This window comes from Cryptococcus neoformans, chromosome 1 (genome assembly GCF_000091045.1).
Source record: "Cryptococcus neoformans var. neoformans JEC21 chromosome 1, complete sequence".
In the NCBI taxonomy this organism is placed as follows: domain Eukaryota; kingdom Fungi; phylum Basidiomycota; class Tremellomycetes; order Tremellales; family Cryptococcaceae; genus Cryptococcus; species Cryptococcus deneoformans.
This window is the reverse complement of record NC_006670.1, coordinates 1,630,039-1,643,200: the sequence shown is the minus strand read 5'-3', so window position 1 is coordinate 1,643,200 and position 13,162 is coordinate 1,630,039. Positions and strand designations below refer to the sequence as shown.

The window sequence follows — 13,162 nt, the reverse complement described above, 5'->3', positions numbered from 1 at the left end:
TTCCGCCCTCCAAGTTTCCCTAAAATTTTCAGAGCCGCACTTGCATGCTCACGGTTGGCAGGTATGGGCTTGAGTAACTGATGTAAAGCAGCCATGAGATCACGCAACACCGGTGCCAGAGTGGGATCAAGGAAATCGGCTGTGAGATTATCGATACAAAGCTCTAGGGTACGAAGACCTTGACTGACAAGGTCGGGACCTGCGCTGAGTGCTCGCACTAATGGTTTCATGAGGTAGCTCAGGTGCGGTAGAAGGTTTGTGAGACGAACGGGAACGGTCAACATGAGCTCCACAAAGATGTCTTTTGAGATTTCGTCGGGCGAATGATCCAAAAGATATGCCAGATGATCAAGCATTTCCTGCAAGATTGGAAGAACTTCTTTGTAGAGCGCTTCAAAACGTCCTCCACCAATAGACCTATTGCATGTCAGACAGTCCGATATGAAGAAATATTACTCACCTGAACAAAGCGCGAAGGATCTGATAATAAAACGACGAGTCTTCGGCCTTGGCAGCCGATTCGAAAGAACTCATGATAAGCTTCTGGAGGTGAGGCACCAAGACTGCTTCGTTGCTTGTGATATATGTATTGATAGCAAGGAAAGCTATCTTGAACATTTTGAGCATAAGAGTGGCACGTTGTTTGTCCATCCTCCCAATTTCAGGCAATTTCTCCATCAAATACTTGAGTAGAATGGAAACCAGTTGATGCGAGACCGACTCATGGGTGATGACCATCTGGAGAAGAGAGAAGACTTGATTGTTGGTGATGGAAATATCGCTGAAAAATTCCATGTGGCTTGTCCAGACCTCGGCAAACACATGCGGCTCAAAGAGTAGAACAATTTCTGATAGAAGCTCTAACGCCTCCTTCGCCTCCCTGGGATCTCTATTGAGAACGTCAAAAATGGCAAAACATTTGATACTGCACTCGAAAAATCTGCTGAGAACCTCTCCATCTGGTTGGGGCGGAGGGTTTTCGCCTTGGCGTGTGTAAGATAAAAGGGTACGGAAGGTATGCAATATTGTCTTGAAAAGGTACCGAGAATCTACAAATATGTCAGCCACACTCATATTCCTCTTTGAGTCACTGACCCCGACAGAAAGAATCCACTGATTCGTTGGCATAAGCAACTGAATGAACGGGCATCGCTTGCTCAATATCTCTCCACCCATGTATAAGTTTATCTGACGCTTCGTCTGACGTATCAGTCACTTCTACATCTTCATCACCTTCCTCTTTGGCCCGGCCCTTCCCTTTGTCTCTAGCGGCCAATGCCTTCAACCTATCATGCGCATCCGACATGGCAGAGAGCTTTTCCAAGAACGTGAAAAACATCCCTTTGAGAATCTTTGACATCTCGTTCGTGTCCGCCTTGTTATAGATCGAATCAATGATAGTATTGAGGAGTTTGGCGCACATGGTTTGAATTGAGCTCGAGAAAGTTGAGTCATTGAGATTACACGAGAAGACGTAGACAACACGGATGAGTTGCTGTAGAGGAAGCTCGTTTCGGACATGATGTATGAGGTCGGCCACCACGGAATAAGCCAACGGTCGAAGCATTTCCCTACTTGAGACACCCGTGCCGACGAGGACTCGCTCCTCTAGAAGGACATCGATATAAGGGATGAAGGAGGATCGAGAGTCAACAGTAAGGATATGTCGAGTTGCTACTAAAAGTTCTTTTCGAGTGATGACATCCTCTGGCGGGCAATCTCGCAAGAGGCGTGCACATGCTTCTGGGAAAACATTGACGTAATCTCTATTGTTTCCTTGGTTTCCTCGAAGGACATAAGCCAAAAATGCCATGGTCTGACTAACATCAGCTTACACTCATGGACTACGAAGAATACACATGCCTTGACCTGGGCCTTTACAAGCTCTGCGAACATTTCCCGATTTGTTATCCCACTTGCCACCCCGACAAAGGTTTCTCCCTTTTCTTTAGCTTCTAGATGCGCCAACCTTTGGGGTTCAGGCTGTATCTTGATGCTGTCAATTACCAATGGATAGAAGTCGAGCATTGCAGTTTGCATGATGGACTTGTAGGTTTGGAATATGAGTACAACAGCGATAGGGCATTCAGTGAGAACTTTGGGCGAATGAAGCGCATGAGGAAGAATGGCATGACTGGAGGACGATGCTTGCTGTTGCTGAGATTGCTGACCGTTTGCCGAGCCTTCGCCTTGCGTAGATACCGGCTTTGATCCTCCCCCTGACGGGCCAAACTCTTTCTCCACAACCGCTTTTATGTTCGCGTACATTTGTTTGACTAAATCAAGGAAAGGTTCCGTAAAAGGTTCCATTTGATCCTTATTGCTCCTAAGCCCATCAATCATGATCTTGATACAGAGCAACGCATTTTCTTCATTTTCAATCTTGAGAAGCTTCACGCAAAGCTCCATAACAGAACTCATGTGATGACGGAAAGGTTCGGTGTGGGGGAGGCGCTGCAAGAATGCAAGAAGGGTGTGGCGAAAACGCTGATACGATGTCAGTCCATCATTGAACGTCTCTAGACGGGGATATTATGACTGTTTTGCACTCACTTGCTCAACATTATCCTTCACAAAAGTGATTGATTTCTCATCCCCGAGTATACTGATGAGTGCCGGAATAAATATTGACAAGTACTTGTCATAGAATCCGAAATCCCTGTTGTTCTCTGCGGAGTCCCTGAGCTCAAGAGCAATTTCAAGCTTCTTTCGTGCTGTGACCGTAGGTTCCAGCAACTGAGATGCAAGGAACTCGCAATCGCTCACGGACATTGGCCCGTTACTGGTGTAACTAGGGGGTGGCATGCTCATCCCTCCTCCTGCTGCAGCAGATGGTACGGGTGTTTCCGTCGAAGGGGTTGCGGTGAGCGGAAGCGGATGTGGAGTTGCTGTCGATGATTTTCGTGGTCTTCCTGAACGACTGATAGATGGCGCGGACGAGGCCATGTTAAGTGTACAAGTTATATAGGCGCATAAGTCCCCCGATCTGGCAGATTTCGGGATAGTCGGAACAACTCGCTTGACCCCGCGTGCTTATGCTGTGGCCGCAGATATTTGATGGATATTTGAGGGAGATAGTTTGTACGAGGAATGAAGATCGAGTATTTGCGAGAGAAAATGACAGCGAAATCAGCCAGCGACGCGGGGATGACTTGACGCGGAGAACCCTCCACTCGAGAATTGAACGCTCAAAGTGGGGCAATATAACGCCGAAAAATCCCGCAAACTCATAACGCACTATGCATTCCTTCTATGATTCCCTATCCTTGTACATCACGGTAGAGCTCGATATCTGCACTCATTATTGATGGGAATAGAACGTGCATATGTTGCACAAATGTCGAACTCGGCCCAAAAACACTCATTGCTTGGTTGGCGGCGACATCCGACTCCATTCACGACCAAGCAAGCAAGCAACAACAACATCATGCAAATGATACAAGACGACGACGGGAAGGAGGAGGAGCGTAAATTTATCAGTGATTTAGTGATGATTACTTTTTTGGCCCTGTTGCTGAGAGGAATGTTAGGTAAAAAAAGTAATCAGCTGGGAAGGCTGATCATTCTCTATCGACGTAGATCTTGTTTATTTTTCGTTTTGGATGTTAAGAAGGGGCTGATGCTTTGACATTACAAGTACGATATCAAATGGCCATGCTGTGCAGCTTACGCAGATTGCACTTCCGACGACGGCTCACCACCTTTTTCTAACCCTAATTGTTCTTTTAGCGCCTTGTTCTTTGCTTCTACTTCTTTTCTTCTCCATTCTGAAAGGCTACTCGGATTGACAACCCACACTGCCGCTTCTCCTTTCATGTCCTCCACTCCATACGCCAAACCATCATTTACCCCCATCTCCCTTATGACTTTTCCCACAGACCCCCTATTATTGGTGAGTATGGTCATGGAGCTCTTGATCCCCGCGAGGAAAGTACGTAATGTATGTGCAGATGGTAACTTAGATGCTACGGTGATACCTGGCTGAGGTCGACGAGCTGAGCGATTGCTTGTAGTTTTGTTGGCTTTTGGAGGCGGAGGCGGAGGTGGCAAAACAGACGCCAATGTTTGCTTTTCAACAATAGCAAGCATCATTTGACAAACACTGGCGAAGCCACGTCGGAAAGGCGAGTGTTGAATCTGATGCAGCTCAACATGATCCCAATCTTCTTTTGATATGACTCGGACTCTCATATCCCCTAGAACACCCTCTCTCCCTTTCCATCTGCTCCCAGCCCAGAAATCTTCGAAATCAGCAAACATAGCCCGCGCGCGTCGTCTCTCGTTCTCCCCGCCGATGATGTCGACAATCTTCGGTAACCGTCTCTTCACTTCTTCTGTAACCCAAAACTCCAGTGTTCCATCGACAAGGGATAATCGCTCTTGCATTTCTTGTATAAGGGGGTGTTGCATTTCCCATTGAAGTTGGTCTCGTAAATCTTTTGTTACAGGAACATGGGGAGCCAGAGATAATTGGCCATCGCCGGCCACCTGCAGAGGACGAAACCTTGCCTCGAGCTCTTGCTGCGAATTCGGCAGTGAGAAATGAGTTGAATCACAGCACAGAGCAACCACAACAGAAAGGTCAAGCAACACATTCGAAGTCGGTCTAGGTGATGGCGGGGTGAGTTGTTTCGGTAAAGCTCTCGTATCTGAAGCTAATACGAGCTGCGCCCCACACGAGCGGATGACTTCGAAAGTTCCGTTTATTCTTGGATCCGCGTAGCCTCCTTCAGGGTTCTCTTGCAAACGATTCAAGATATATTTGACTTTCGGTGGAGGAAGATGTGGAAGGCGAGGGTAGGATTTAGCCGATTGGACCATAGAAGTGACTTGTTCGATTACAGAGTTAGTTAGACCAGGATAAATAGGCTGGTTATTTGGAGTTTCGGCGGGAGCATCAGAATCGTAATCTGAGTAATCTGAATTACAGTATGAGTCTTGCTCTCTGAATTCTGCCATCAAACGGGACTCCTTCATCCTGTAGCACGTTAGATTGGTGTAAATAGAACATCTTTCTCTTAACTTACGTGTTCACTTTGATCCATTCTTCTCCTCCTCGGGCCACTACGTCCACCTTTACCTGACTTCCATCCGAACATTCCAAGACCTGGGAGATGCACCCTAAGGGCCAATCTGCTCTCTGTACTTCCTCCCATACTGCTGTCAAATGAGGCAAATTGGTTGCCAACTCTTTTGGCGGCACATCGCTCGATGTCAGAGCCTCCAGGTAACTCCTTTCAGTCTCCACCGCACCCAGGAACTTTTTCAAACCTGTTATTGTCGATTGCTGGTAGGGCTCAGGGTGCTGCCAATCGATAATCGGGGCATGGTAAGTGGCAGATTCGGACGTGTTGCAGATAAAGTCCTTGATTGACTGCAAAAGGGTATCGACCTGATTCCTTGCGACATGAACTTGGTCCATGGCACATGAGGAGACTATACTCGTATATTAATTTTTGGTCACCAATAATAGGAACAGATCGGTGAGCCGGTCACCTGGCACAGGGGAGAAGAGTGCAGCAGTACCTCAGTTATGACTTTTAATGGCACTTTCTGGCGGCAGCCCGGGAGCGAGGAAAAACGTCAGTCGCATTCTTATAGTAACTCACCATTAATTATACCCCCATTTAAACACTCGTCTACCTTTAAAATTACTTTTACATCCTCCTGCAACAAGTCCTCCTGTCCGGTCAACCAGCATAAGCAGCTACTGTACATACGGTGATCGATTAGCATGCCTTCGCTGGGTTATTCGGTCGTATTTCGCAGTAAAGACCCTTTATTCTTATTAAATGAAGTTGAAAATTCAAACGAATAATCTTCAGCTATTCATATATCTATGTATGTAATAGGTGTATTCTTTCCCTGTACAAACAATATCCCTTATTAGGAGAATGAATTTATTACTGAACGATGAGACCCACACCTTCTCTATCTCCAATTCATCATCACGGCGAAAGCAAGAAATAACAGCGGTCAAGCGCACATGCATTACGGAATAACTTTCTTCCATCGGAACACCCATCGAAATGCCTTGGAACATTTTAATACAATTTACGAGCGACCATTGATGTTTGTGCAAAATACTGTGACGCATTTAGAGTTACTTGTTGTTTGCCAAGGCGACTATGGTCCCTAATCGCCGGTAATCCCGCAACAGTTCGCCGACATCAGAAAGGCGCAGTTCACCAACGTCACCTGTAGTATGAACCAGTTAGCAGCCCATAACAATCCATTGGTAGAACATTCTCTTACACGTCATAAATTTCTCAATGGGAGGATCCACATTGTCGAGCAACGCATGTGAACCGAAAGAAGCATCATTCGCAGGGAGCGCCGGTAAACTCCCCCTAGGTGAACTGACTTTGTGTTGTTGCGATTCTGTTTGCGACCCGCCTAGGAGCGACGATCGACGAGTATGACTTTGCGAGTTGCTGGCAGAGCGGGCAGTGGTAAGACTTTGAAGAAAGGACTAAGATGAGTAATGTCAGTTTCAATGACATAAACAACGGACTTCGAAAATTCTCGAACTCGCCTTAGATGGCCCAAGAGTATTGTCGTTAGATGCAAGGGTGCTTTCAGCACCAGTGGTGTTCGCTGGATTGCTCAGTCTCCCAAGCACTCCAATGGACGCCAGTCGATTGCTAAGACTAACCCTCTCCTGCTTAGGACCATCTTCTTTATCCTTTGCAGATCGTGAGCTTGTGTTTGTTGCACTCCGCATTCTAGACCTTAACGATGTCGCATCAGGTTCTAATTCGCCATCATCGCTTTCATCTTCCTCGCTGGTAGGGTAATCACTTTCTCTCTCCCTGATCGATCCTGGCCGCGAGCTAACTTCCACAAGCTCCTGATTCCCACCCCAAACCTGCTCACTCACCCTAGAGTCTGCCCGCGATCGGTTTCGCGAGGCAGCAGCCGCTGCGATACTGGCTACACTGGCCGTTACGCTTGCGAGAGAAAATGTTGACGCCTGACGAGGACGCATACCAGGACGTGAATTGTCACCTGCTGCTTGTTCATCGCCATCAAGCGCTCCCGCATTGGGATTACCCATAAGCCCTCGAAGAGCTGACCACGAGGTGTCTACTACCCCGCTAATCACCTTGTTCGCAGATCCCGCTGCTGACCCTGCAAATTCTCCGACCCGGCCTCGAAGCTTTGTAGACGCGTTGGCAATACTCTCTGCATCCCCATTCCCCCCATCCATGCCCATATAATCCAACCTGATAGGCGACAAATCCTCAATGCTCATAACTTTGTCCGAGTCACTACCCAGGCCCAACTCAGACAGATTAACATGTTCGAGGAATTCGACTACAGCGGTAAGATTGACAATGGCGTAGCTAGCTTCCCCTGTCAAACAGATGGCAGAGCGATATCGGCGAAGGTACATGAGCTGAGAGGCCAGTTGGGGAGGGTTGGATTTGACAACGGCGTAGATGATGATAGGTAAGATCAGGTCTGCGCCCGAAGTCGACTTTTTGCTTGCTTTTGTCTGCTTATCTGAAGATGTATTAGGCGGTGGAACAGAGGCAGCATCATCAAAGGGGAGAGAATCGTAAGGTACAGGGGCGGCGGACACTGTCATTACAGAATCTGATAAGGCCTCTTGCAATGGTGTGAGCTCCGCTTGCTGACTCTCACTATCGTGTGTAAGTCGGGGAGTGGAGGGACGCTGGTCAATAATAGGATCGACCACAACAGCATGGGGAGGCACTTCGATATTTACGAGCGATAAAGGATCTGAAGCGTTTGACTTCATATCGGAAGATCCTGATACGTTTCTTGATAAAGGGGCTGTTGGAGGCTCGACTGGACTTCTACTTGGCGTCAGAGACCCTTCTGACACAATGGGGAGAGCTGGAGGCTTGAGGATGGTAGGGTCAACTGAGGCATTTGATGGGGCAGTCGATACTTCTTGCGGCTTGTGGTATGGTTCCCCTTCTGGTCGAAGCTCTATGTCAGGCAATTCAGAGAGCCCATCTGTACGATCATAATCAGTGTTACATCAGCATTGGACAAAGACATCGCCCTATTTGCAAGACTGACCGACAACGATTTTATGTGCATTTATGAGAACTGCGGTCTTATCTTTCGGCGTTATACAGGTCATTAATGAAAGCTTTTGAAACTCTGTACATAAGTTAGCAATGTATATATCACCAAGCACAGATGAAGCTGACCTTTCCCTACTTTATCGACGATCCGGTCTAAACCGTCCGAGATGATACCCTCCGGGTATTCTCTTTCTGGTCGAGTAATCAGCCCTAGATGGTCAAGGGATAGTTCCAGCATATTAAGCGCTGCTATACGAGAGGCCAACGCTTCATCGTGCTTCGAATCATCCGACTCCAGAGGCGAAAACAGCCTGTAGAATGACGCTGGTCATTTTGTGACTTTTAACTATTGCTGAAAAACTTACCTATTATACAACAACCTACACAGTAGACCCTCAATCCGTTCTGTGCCTTCGCTAGCCTCTTTTTCCACAATTTCTTCTCTATCTCTCCTTTTCCTCTCCTCTCTTTGTCTTTCCCCTAATTCAACTTCCTTCTCCTTTTCTTTCTCAAGATTGTGTGAGCCTCGGGCCCATGTCCCTCCGCTGACTTTCCTTTTGAGGCCTCCATTCACCTCTTGTCTGTAATAAACCACAAGCTCATCATAAACACGCTCCACAAAATCCTGAAGCCGTTCCCCCGTCTCTGTCGGATTTCCAAAATCAAGCAACCATGCGCTGCCATCCAGCTCGTGGCTGGGGCCGTGAGATCGATGTCCTTTTAGAAGTTCCTCGCTGATCAACTGCCCAGATGGGCACGCATTCGCCAGCGCAAGCTTCAGTACCTTTTCCACGACTTTCTCGGGAATGTTGTGCAGCGCATCGCGGACGTCTGTTCTCACAGACTTAAGTAGAGACTTGTGGATTTCGTGATAACGGATAGGTCTTGAGACAGTGTACGCTGTAACCTGATACCCCTCACCAACAGCAACTGAGTCGGATGAAATGGAGGTCGCATCAGGATCTATGCTCAAAGCTGAAGGTTTGGGACTAGATGGCCCGGGAGATGCGGGCGGACTCCTAGGAGGCGATAAACCGTTATCGGATGGAAGAGCTTCCGGCTTTGGAGAGGGCGAAGCTCCGGTTTTAGTTTCGTAGCTCAAGCTTGTATTCGAACCGCCAAACAGGGACGCAAATGGATTAATCCTACCCAATTTGCCTTGCGAAAGTCTTTCTCGTTCCTTTATCTCGGATTGGATTGGCGGAGCGGTTTTTGAGTGTGGAGGAAAAGGTAAAATTGTTGTCTCCGAGGAAAGCGTGTATGAGGGATAGTTGATATAGGATATTTGAGTAGGTCTAAGGGAAGCAAGAGCGGTTTGGCGAGAAGAGTGGTTTTTAAGCGCTTGTAAAAGCGGTGAATCGGGTGGGATGGTAGACTCAAACGAAAGGGTTGTGCCTTTAAGAGTACCAATAAGACCAGAAAGGGTGACGAGGATATTGAGGGTGCAGAATTGCTCCTCCTTCAAATCGGCTTTTTCTTCAGTTTCACTCACCGATTGTATGGATTTGAAAGAAGACGAGGCGAGGGAGACAGGAGGTGAAAGGAAGGCCACGTGATCTCTCAAAGTTGGCGGTGTCATCGGTAATGAGGATGAAGGGGTGGTGGGCAGCAGCAAGATGGCCTGAAGCGTATCAGCACATAAAAATGTTGACATGTAGTCAAACGCCTACCTTGCCTCCCATCAAAATTCTCAAAAGCTCTCCCCAATCGCCGCCCTCACCGGCTTTCGCCCTGCCCAGTTGACCTTTGTCAAATATAGCGTCTATCATTGACATTCCCATACTCCCATTACCCAGCCCTATACCTTGAGCTGCTGCCTTGAGACTTTGTACCTGCAGTCGACTCGTCAAGCTGCTGGAACTCGCGTGGGGACTACTTGCCGTAGTAGACACCGCCGACTCTTTCGCTTGGGCCGGAGGATCTGAATGCGACGGCGGAAGGGCAAAGGTCGTCGACGTTGACGTAGAAGTAGTTGGAGGCGCCGACACAGGGGTGGGAGAAATAGGTGCTCCTGAGGATCCACCTGTAGGTGCCGGCTGAAGATTTGGAGGTGGAGCACCGGTCGAGCCGAAAATGCTCGCTGTGCTGTTGATGGATCCCATTCCACCTCCATGTCGTTGCCTCGGTTTATAGGGAAGATTGACGGCATCGCCAGTATTCTTGGACCATGACCCGGAGGACTTATGTCGAAGTGGTGGCGGTTGAGACGTCGTATCTGGCTGAGAAGAGTCTGATGTTGGCAAACTGGTGGAGGAACTCGTAGCCGCCAAAAGGGGATGTGCAAGTGCCTCTCCCGTGTGCTTGTTCTTTGAAGCTCTCCCTATGGATATTGAGGAGAACAGGCCTGGCTTCTGAGGGTCCATACTGTTATTGGGTGAATGATTAAAGGACCAGCAGCTTTCGTAGTCCAAAGCTTCGTTTCCGAGGTATCATCCACGCTGTGTGGGAGACGAGGATGCAGCGACGATGGCGGCGCGGTGGATGATGACAACATAATAAATAAATAACAACAAATGCGGATTTCGCCGAGCTCCTTTCTTTTCTGCCGGATTTTTTGGTTGTTGACTGGTGGAAGCTGAGGGTTCCGGGGGCGGCAGGGTGGTGGCCGGGGGGTATTCTGGAGCTTCTACTTTGGGCATCACGCCCTCTTACGCCGCCACGGTAGCGGGACACACAGACTCCTTCCCCTCACCCGGAATCTACTGCACCAACTGACGTGTTGGGACCCAGTGCGCCGTCAATGACGGAGGACATCACTTGTCGGGGTTATGCCAAACACATTTGGATCCTTACCCCTATTGCAAGCATCTCTATGGGCGGGACTGTAATTCATTTTTCAGCCTATTACCTGACAGGTTCTCTTAGGCCTGTCGCTCTGCCGACTGTCAACAGTCACGGCCGCCTTGTGTTATCTACACAACCCTGGCTTGTCTTCATAAGGACATTTTCTCTTTGACAGCCAATGGATTCCAAGAACTCCGTCAGGATGTTCATGAGTGGCGCCATATTGTCAATCTTCGCGCTCTGCGTGCATTTTCTCACTCTATCCAAGAACTCTTCGAGAGGAACATATCCCAAGGTGCTGAAGATGTGGATAGGAAGGTCGGAATTGCTTTGAAGGCTTTCCTGGGAACGCTTCTGGAGCCTGGTGATCTGCCTCCCCGACACCGACCAGGGGGCGTTAAGCTATTTCTAGGTCAGGTATGTCCTTTCTCCTTACACTTAACCTGGCTGTCATGCTGATAAAAATATTCATAGCTGATGACACCTGATATCATTACCACCATCTTCCCTCCACAAGTATACCAGGAATTGCGACGTTTCTCGGAAACCGGTGATGCTACTGATGACATGTGCAAGGTGACTCCAGTTGTCACTCATGTCATCGACACGTTCAAACAAGGCCCGGAAAATCTCGCACTCCCAGAAACATTCCTCGACCTAGTGGGTGTCATGAATGCGAGGAGTCAAAAGGTCTTGCGAGATCTCCAGGAACGAGCTGACTATACCTGTCAACTGCCTGGAGAGCTGTTGGGAAAAGCTAGACAGTTGGAGGAAGAGAGGTTGGAAAGGGAAAGAAGGACAGGGAGAGACGGCACGGGCGTGAGGACGGCATTCCCCCGCTGCGGCAATTGAGACGTATACTCCGGTATACCGACTGGTTCAGGAGCGAGGCGTCTCTGCCAACAGAAAATCGGAGACTGGGAAGGTGGTGGGGATGGGTGCAAGAAGTACTATGACCAGTTGAGTTGATTCATGTCTCACTCAGGCAGCCCCACAAAGCTTAAGGTTATTTCGCAGGGTCATAAGGAAGAAAAAGATGCGCATGACGGGTGGTATCGCTGGCATATGGTGTCCGCATGGCATCTGTCTGGCGTACCAAGTCATGCCAACGTCCGAGGGGAGAGATGATTTCTTTTCTCTCCTCAAATGCTTCTTTCCTGTCCCGCCAAAGGTGAGATCCACACTTTGATGAAGAGCACACCGGATTGATATCCTTGTCGCTGTCAGGTCATAGTGTATGATTTTGCCTGTTCTCTCGCAACCTATTGCATGTTGCGTGACCCTGTTTACTTTGCCCATGTCAGGTGGGTACTTAACTAAGTAATTATGATCTGAGATTGATCCGGCGATGGGTACAGGTTCTTGGTCGATGAGCTCCATGCACATGGCCACACAACTTGCTCGAGGGCTGGTCGTATCAGCACGGCGATGTTCTACAGTCCCAACCTGCGCATGGTCAACTCAAATGTCGCAGAGGGTAATCATTCCGTTCTGAGACGACTACGGAAGTCTCTCTCTTACATGAACGAGGAGCATTGCTTGTGTTTCTTTGATATGGCCATACAGGCTATGAACCGAAGAGCTCTTCTCAAACATGAATGGGAAGTCCTCTATCGAGATCTTCCTTAATGTTCAAAGTTCATATGCAACTTCTGTGATCCTCCCTCTTAGCTAGAAGTCAATCGGTGAGATGATGAGCGGGAGCATCGGGCGTCCTCGATGGTAGGATGTTTATGCCGTGCACATGTCGTAGGTAAAGTGCATTTGCCGTACATCAAATGTCTATACAACACTTGAGACACAATCATACGACTTGCGTTATACGCATACTTTATCCAATTTTAATGATGACATAAAAGGGGCTAAATCACTCTATTCTGACTAGGAGCTGCTTGCAATGGCGGAGGATGCTCCTTCTGCAGCACGAGCATTACGCCAAGCCTCTAACTCTTTCCTTTCCTCTGCCAAACGCTTTGCTTCCTCCTCATTCTTCCGAGCAAATTCCTCCAATTCCTTTTCCCTGCTATCCATTTTCGAGCGCCGCTGCGCATGCAGCTTCTTGAGCATTCTGATATGTGCACTGTGCTGAGCGCTTTGTGTAGCTTTGCGCTCATCATAACGGAAATCAGCAATGCAGGAGAGACAAACTTCGGCAAGTTGGCAGAGCTGGTCGACAGTAATTATGGGTCTTGTTACGACTCGTCCCCAACAAGGTCCGGCCTTGGAGACGAGATAGAAAGCCGTATAGTTTAACTAAGCAATGAGATATATGTATGATATACCTCTTGACACTTGTCTGTTGGCGTATGGTATAGGGC

The 13,162-nt window shown here is 48.3% G+C and overlaps 4 protein-coding genes across 4 annotated transcripts in view; 1 reads left to right on the top strand and 3 right to left on the bottom strand.

The window, feature by feature from the left end:
- The window catches only part of CNA06110 (histone acetyltransferase, putative), a 12,296-nt gene extending 9,185 nt beyond the window's left edge, over positions 1-3,111 (bottom strand). The window contains exons 1-5 of the mRNA XM_024656329.1: positions 2,554-3,111; positions 1,864-2,487; positions 1,096-1,816; positions 461-1,049; positions 1-417 (exon numbers count right to left, since the gene is read on the bottom strand). The exon at positions 1-417 is cut by the window's left edge and continues 211 nt beyond it. Coding sequence (XP_024511971.1) covers positions 1-417; positions 461-1,049; positions 1,096-1,816; positions 1,864-2,487; positions 2,554-2,946 — 2,744 coding nt within the window. The 5' untranslated portion in view covers positions 2,947-3,111. The remainder of the gene's footprint in view (positions 418-460; positions 1,050-1,095; positions 1,817-1,863; positions 2,488-2,553) is intronic.
- A 506-nt stretch (positions 3,112-3,617) lies between these two features.
- Positions 3,618-5,566, bottom strand: CNA06100 (expressed protein). Its single transcript, XM_566964.2, has 2 exons — positions 5,028-5,566; positions 3,618-4,978 (listed from the first exon to the last, which is right to left on the bottom strand). Exons 1-2 carry the CDS (start codon positions 5,420-5,422, stop codon positions 3,667-3,669), a joined length of 1,707 nt encoding a protein of 568 aa, XP_566964.1. The 5' UTR covers positions 5,423-5,566; the 3' UTR covers positions 3,618-3,666.
- A 266-nt stretch (positions 5,567-5,832) lies between these two features.
- CNA06090 (guanyl-nucleotide exchange factor, putative) lies at positions 5,833-10,544 on the bottom strand. The gene is made up of 7 exons (XM_024656328.1): positions 9,731-10,544; positions 8,426-9,681; positions 8,187-8,371; positions 8,053-8,136; positions 6,536-7,986; positions 6,256-6,472; positions 5,833-6,198 (listed from the first exon to the last, which is right to left on the bottom strand). Exons 1-7 carry the CDS (start codon positions 10,421-10,423, stop codon positions 6,104-6,106), a joined length of 3,981 nt encoding a protein of 1,326 aa, XP_024511970.1. The 5' UTR covers positions 10,424-10,544; the 3' UTR covers positions 5,833-6,103.
- A 108-nt stretch (positions 10,545-10,652) lies between these two features.
- Positions 10,653-12,681, top strand: CNA06085 (hypothetical protein). The gene is made up of 5 exons (XM_024656103.1): positions 10,653-11,261; positions 11,319-11,803; positions 11,862-12,015; positions 12,072-12,148; positions 12,203-12,681. The coding sequence occupies exons 3-5, from the start codon at positions 11,881-11,883 to the stop codon at positions 12,471-12,473; spliced, it is 483 nt and encodes a 160-aa protein (XP_024514175.1). The 5' UTR covers positions 10,653-11,261; positions 11,319-11,803; positions 11,862-11,880; the 3' UTR covers positions 12,474-12,681.
- The last annotated feature ends 481 nt before the right edge of the window (positions 12,682-13,162 follow it).

Excerpts from the sequence above, each read along its gene's own strand:
- CNA06100 (XM_566964.2), bottom strand. The coding sequence starts at position 5,422 with ATGGACCAAGTTCATGTCGCAAGGAATCAGGTCGATACCCTTTTGCAG. Across the intron at positions 4,979-5,027 it reads GAATGGATCAAAGTGAACAC|GATGAAGGAGTCCCGTTTGA; the intron begins GTAAGTTAAGAG and ends AACGTGCTACAG.
- CNA06090 (XM_024656328.1), bottom strand. The coding sequence starts at position 10,423 with ATGGACCCTCAGAAGCCAGGCCTGTTCTCCTCAATATCCATAGGGAGA. Across the intron at positions 7,987-8,052 it reads TGCACATAAAATCGTTGTCG|ATGGGCTCTCTGAATTGCCT; the intron begins GTCAGTCTTGCA and ends ATGATCGTACAG. Across the intron at positions 6,473-6,535 it reads ATACTCTTGGGCCATCTAAG|TCCTTTCTTCAAAGTCTTAC; the intron begins GCGAGTTCGAGA and ends TACTCATCTTAG.
- CNA06085 (XM_024656103.1), top strand. The coding sequence starts at position 11,881 with ATGCGCATGACGGGTGGTATCGCTGGCATATGGTGTCCGCATGGCATC. Across the intron at positions 12,016-12,071 it reads TCTTTCCTGTCCCGCCAAAG|GTCATAGTGTATGATTTTGC; the intron begins GTGAGATCCACA and ends TGTCGCTGTCAG. Across the intron at positions 12,149-12,202 it reads GTTTACTTTGCCCATGTCAG|GTTCTTGGTCGATGAGCTCC; the intron begins GTGGGTACTTAA and ends CGATGGGTACAG.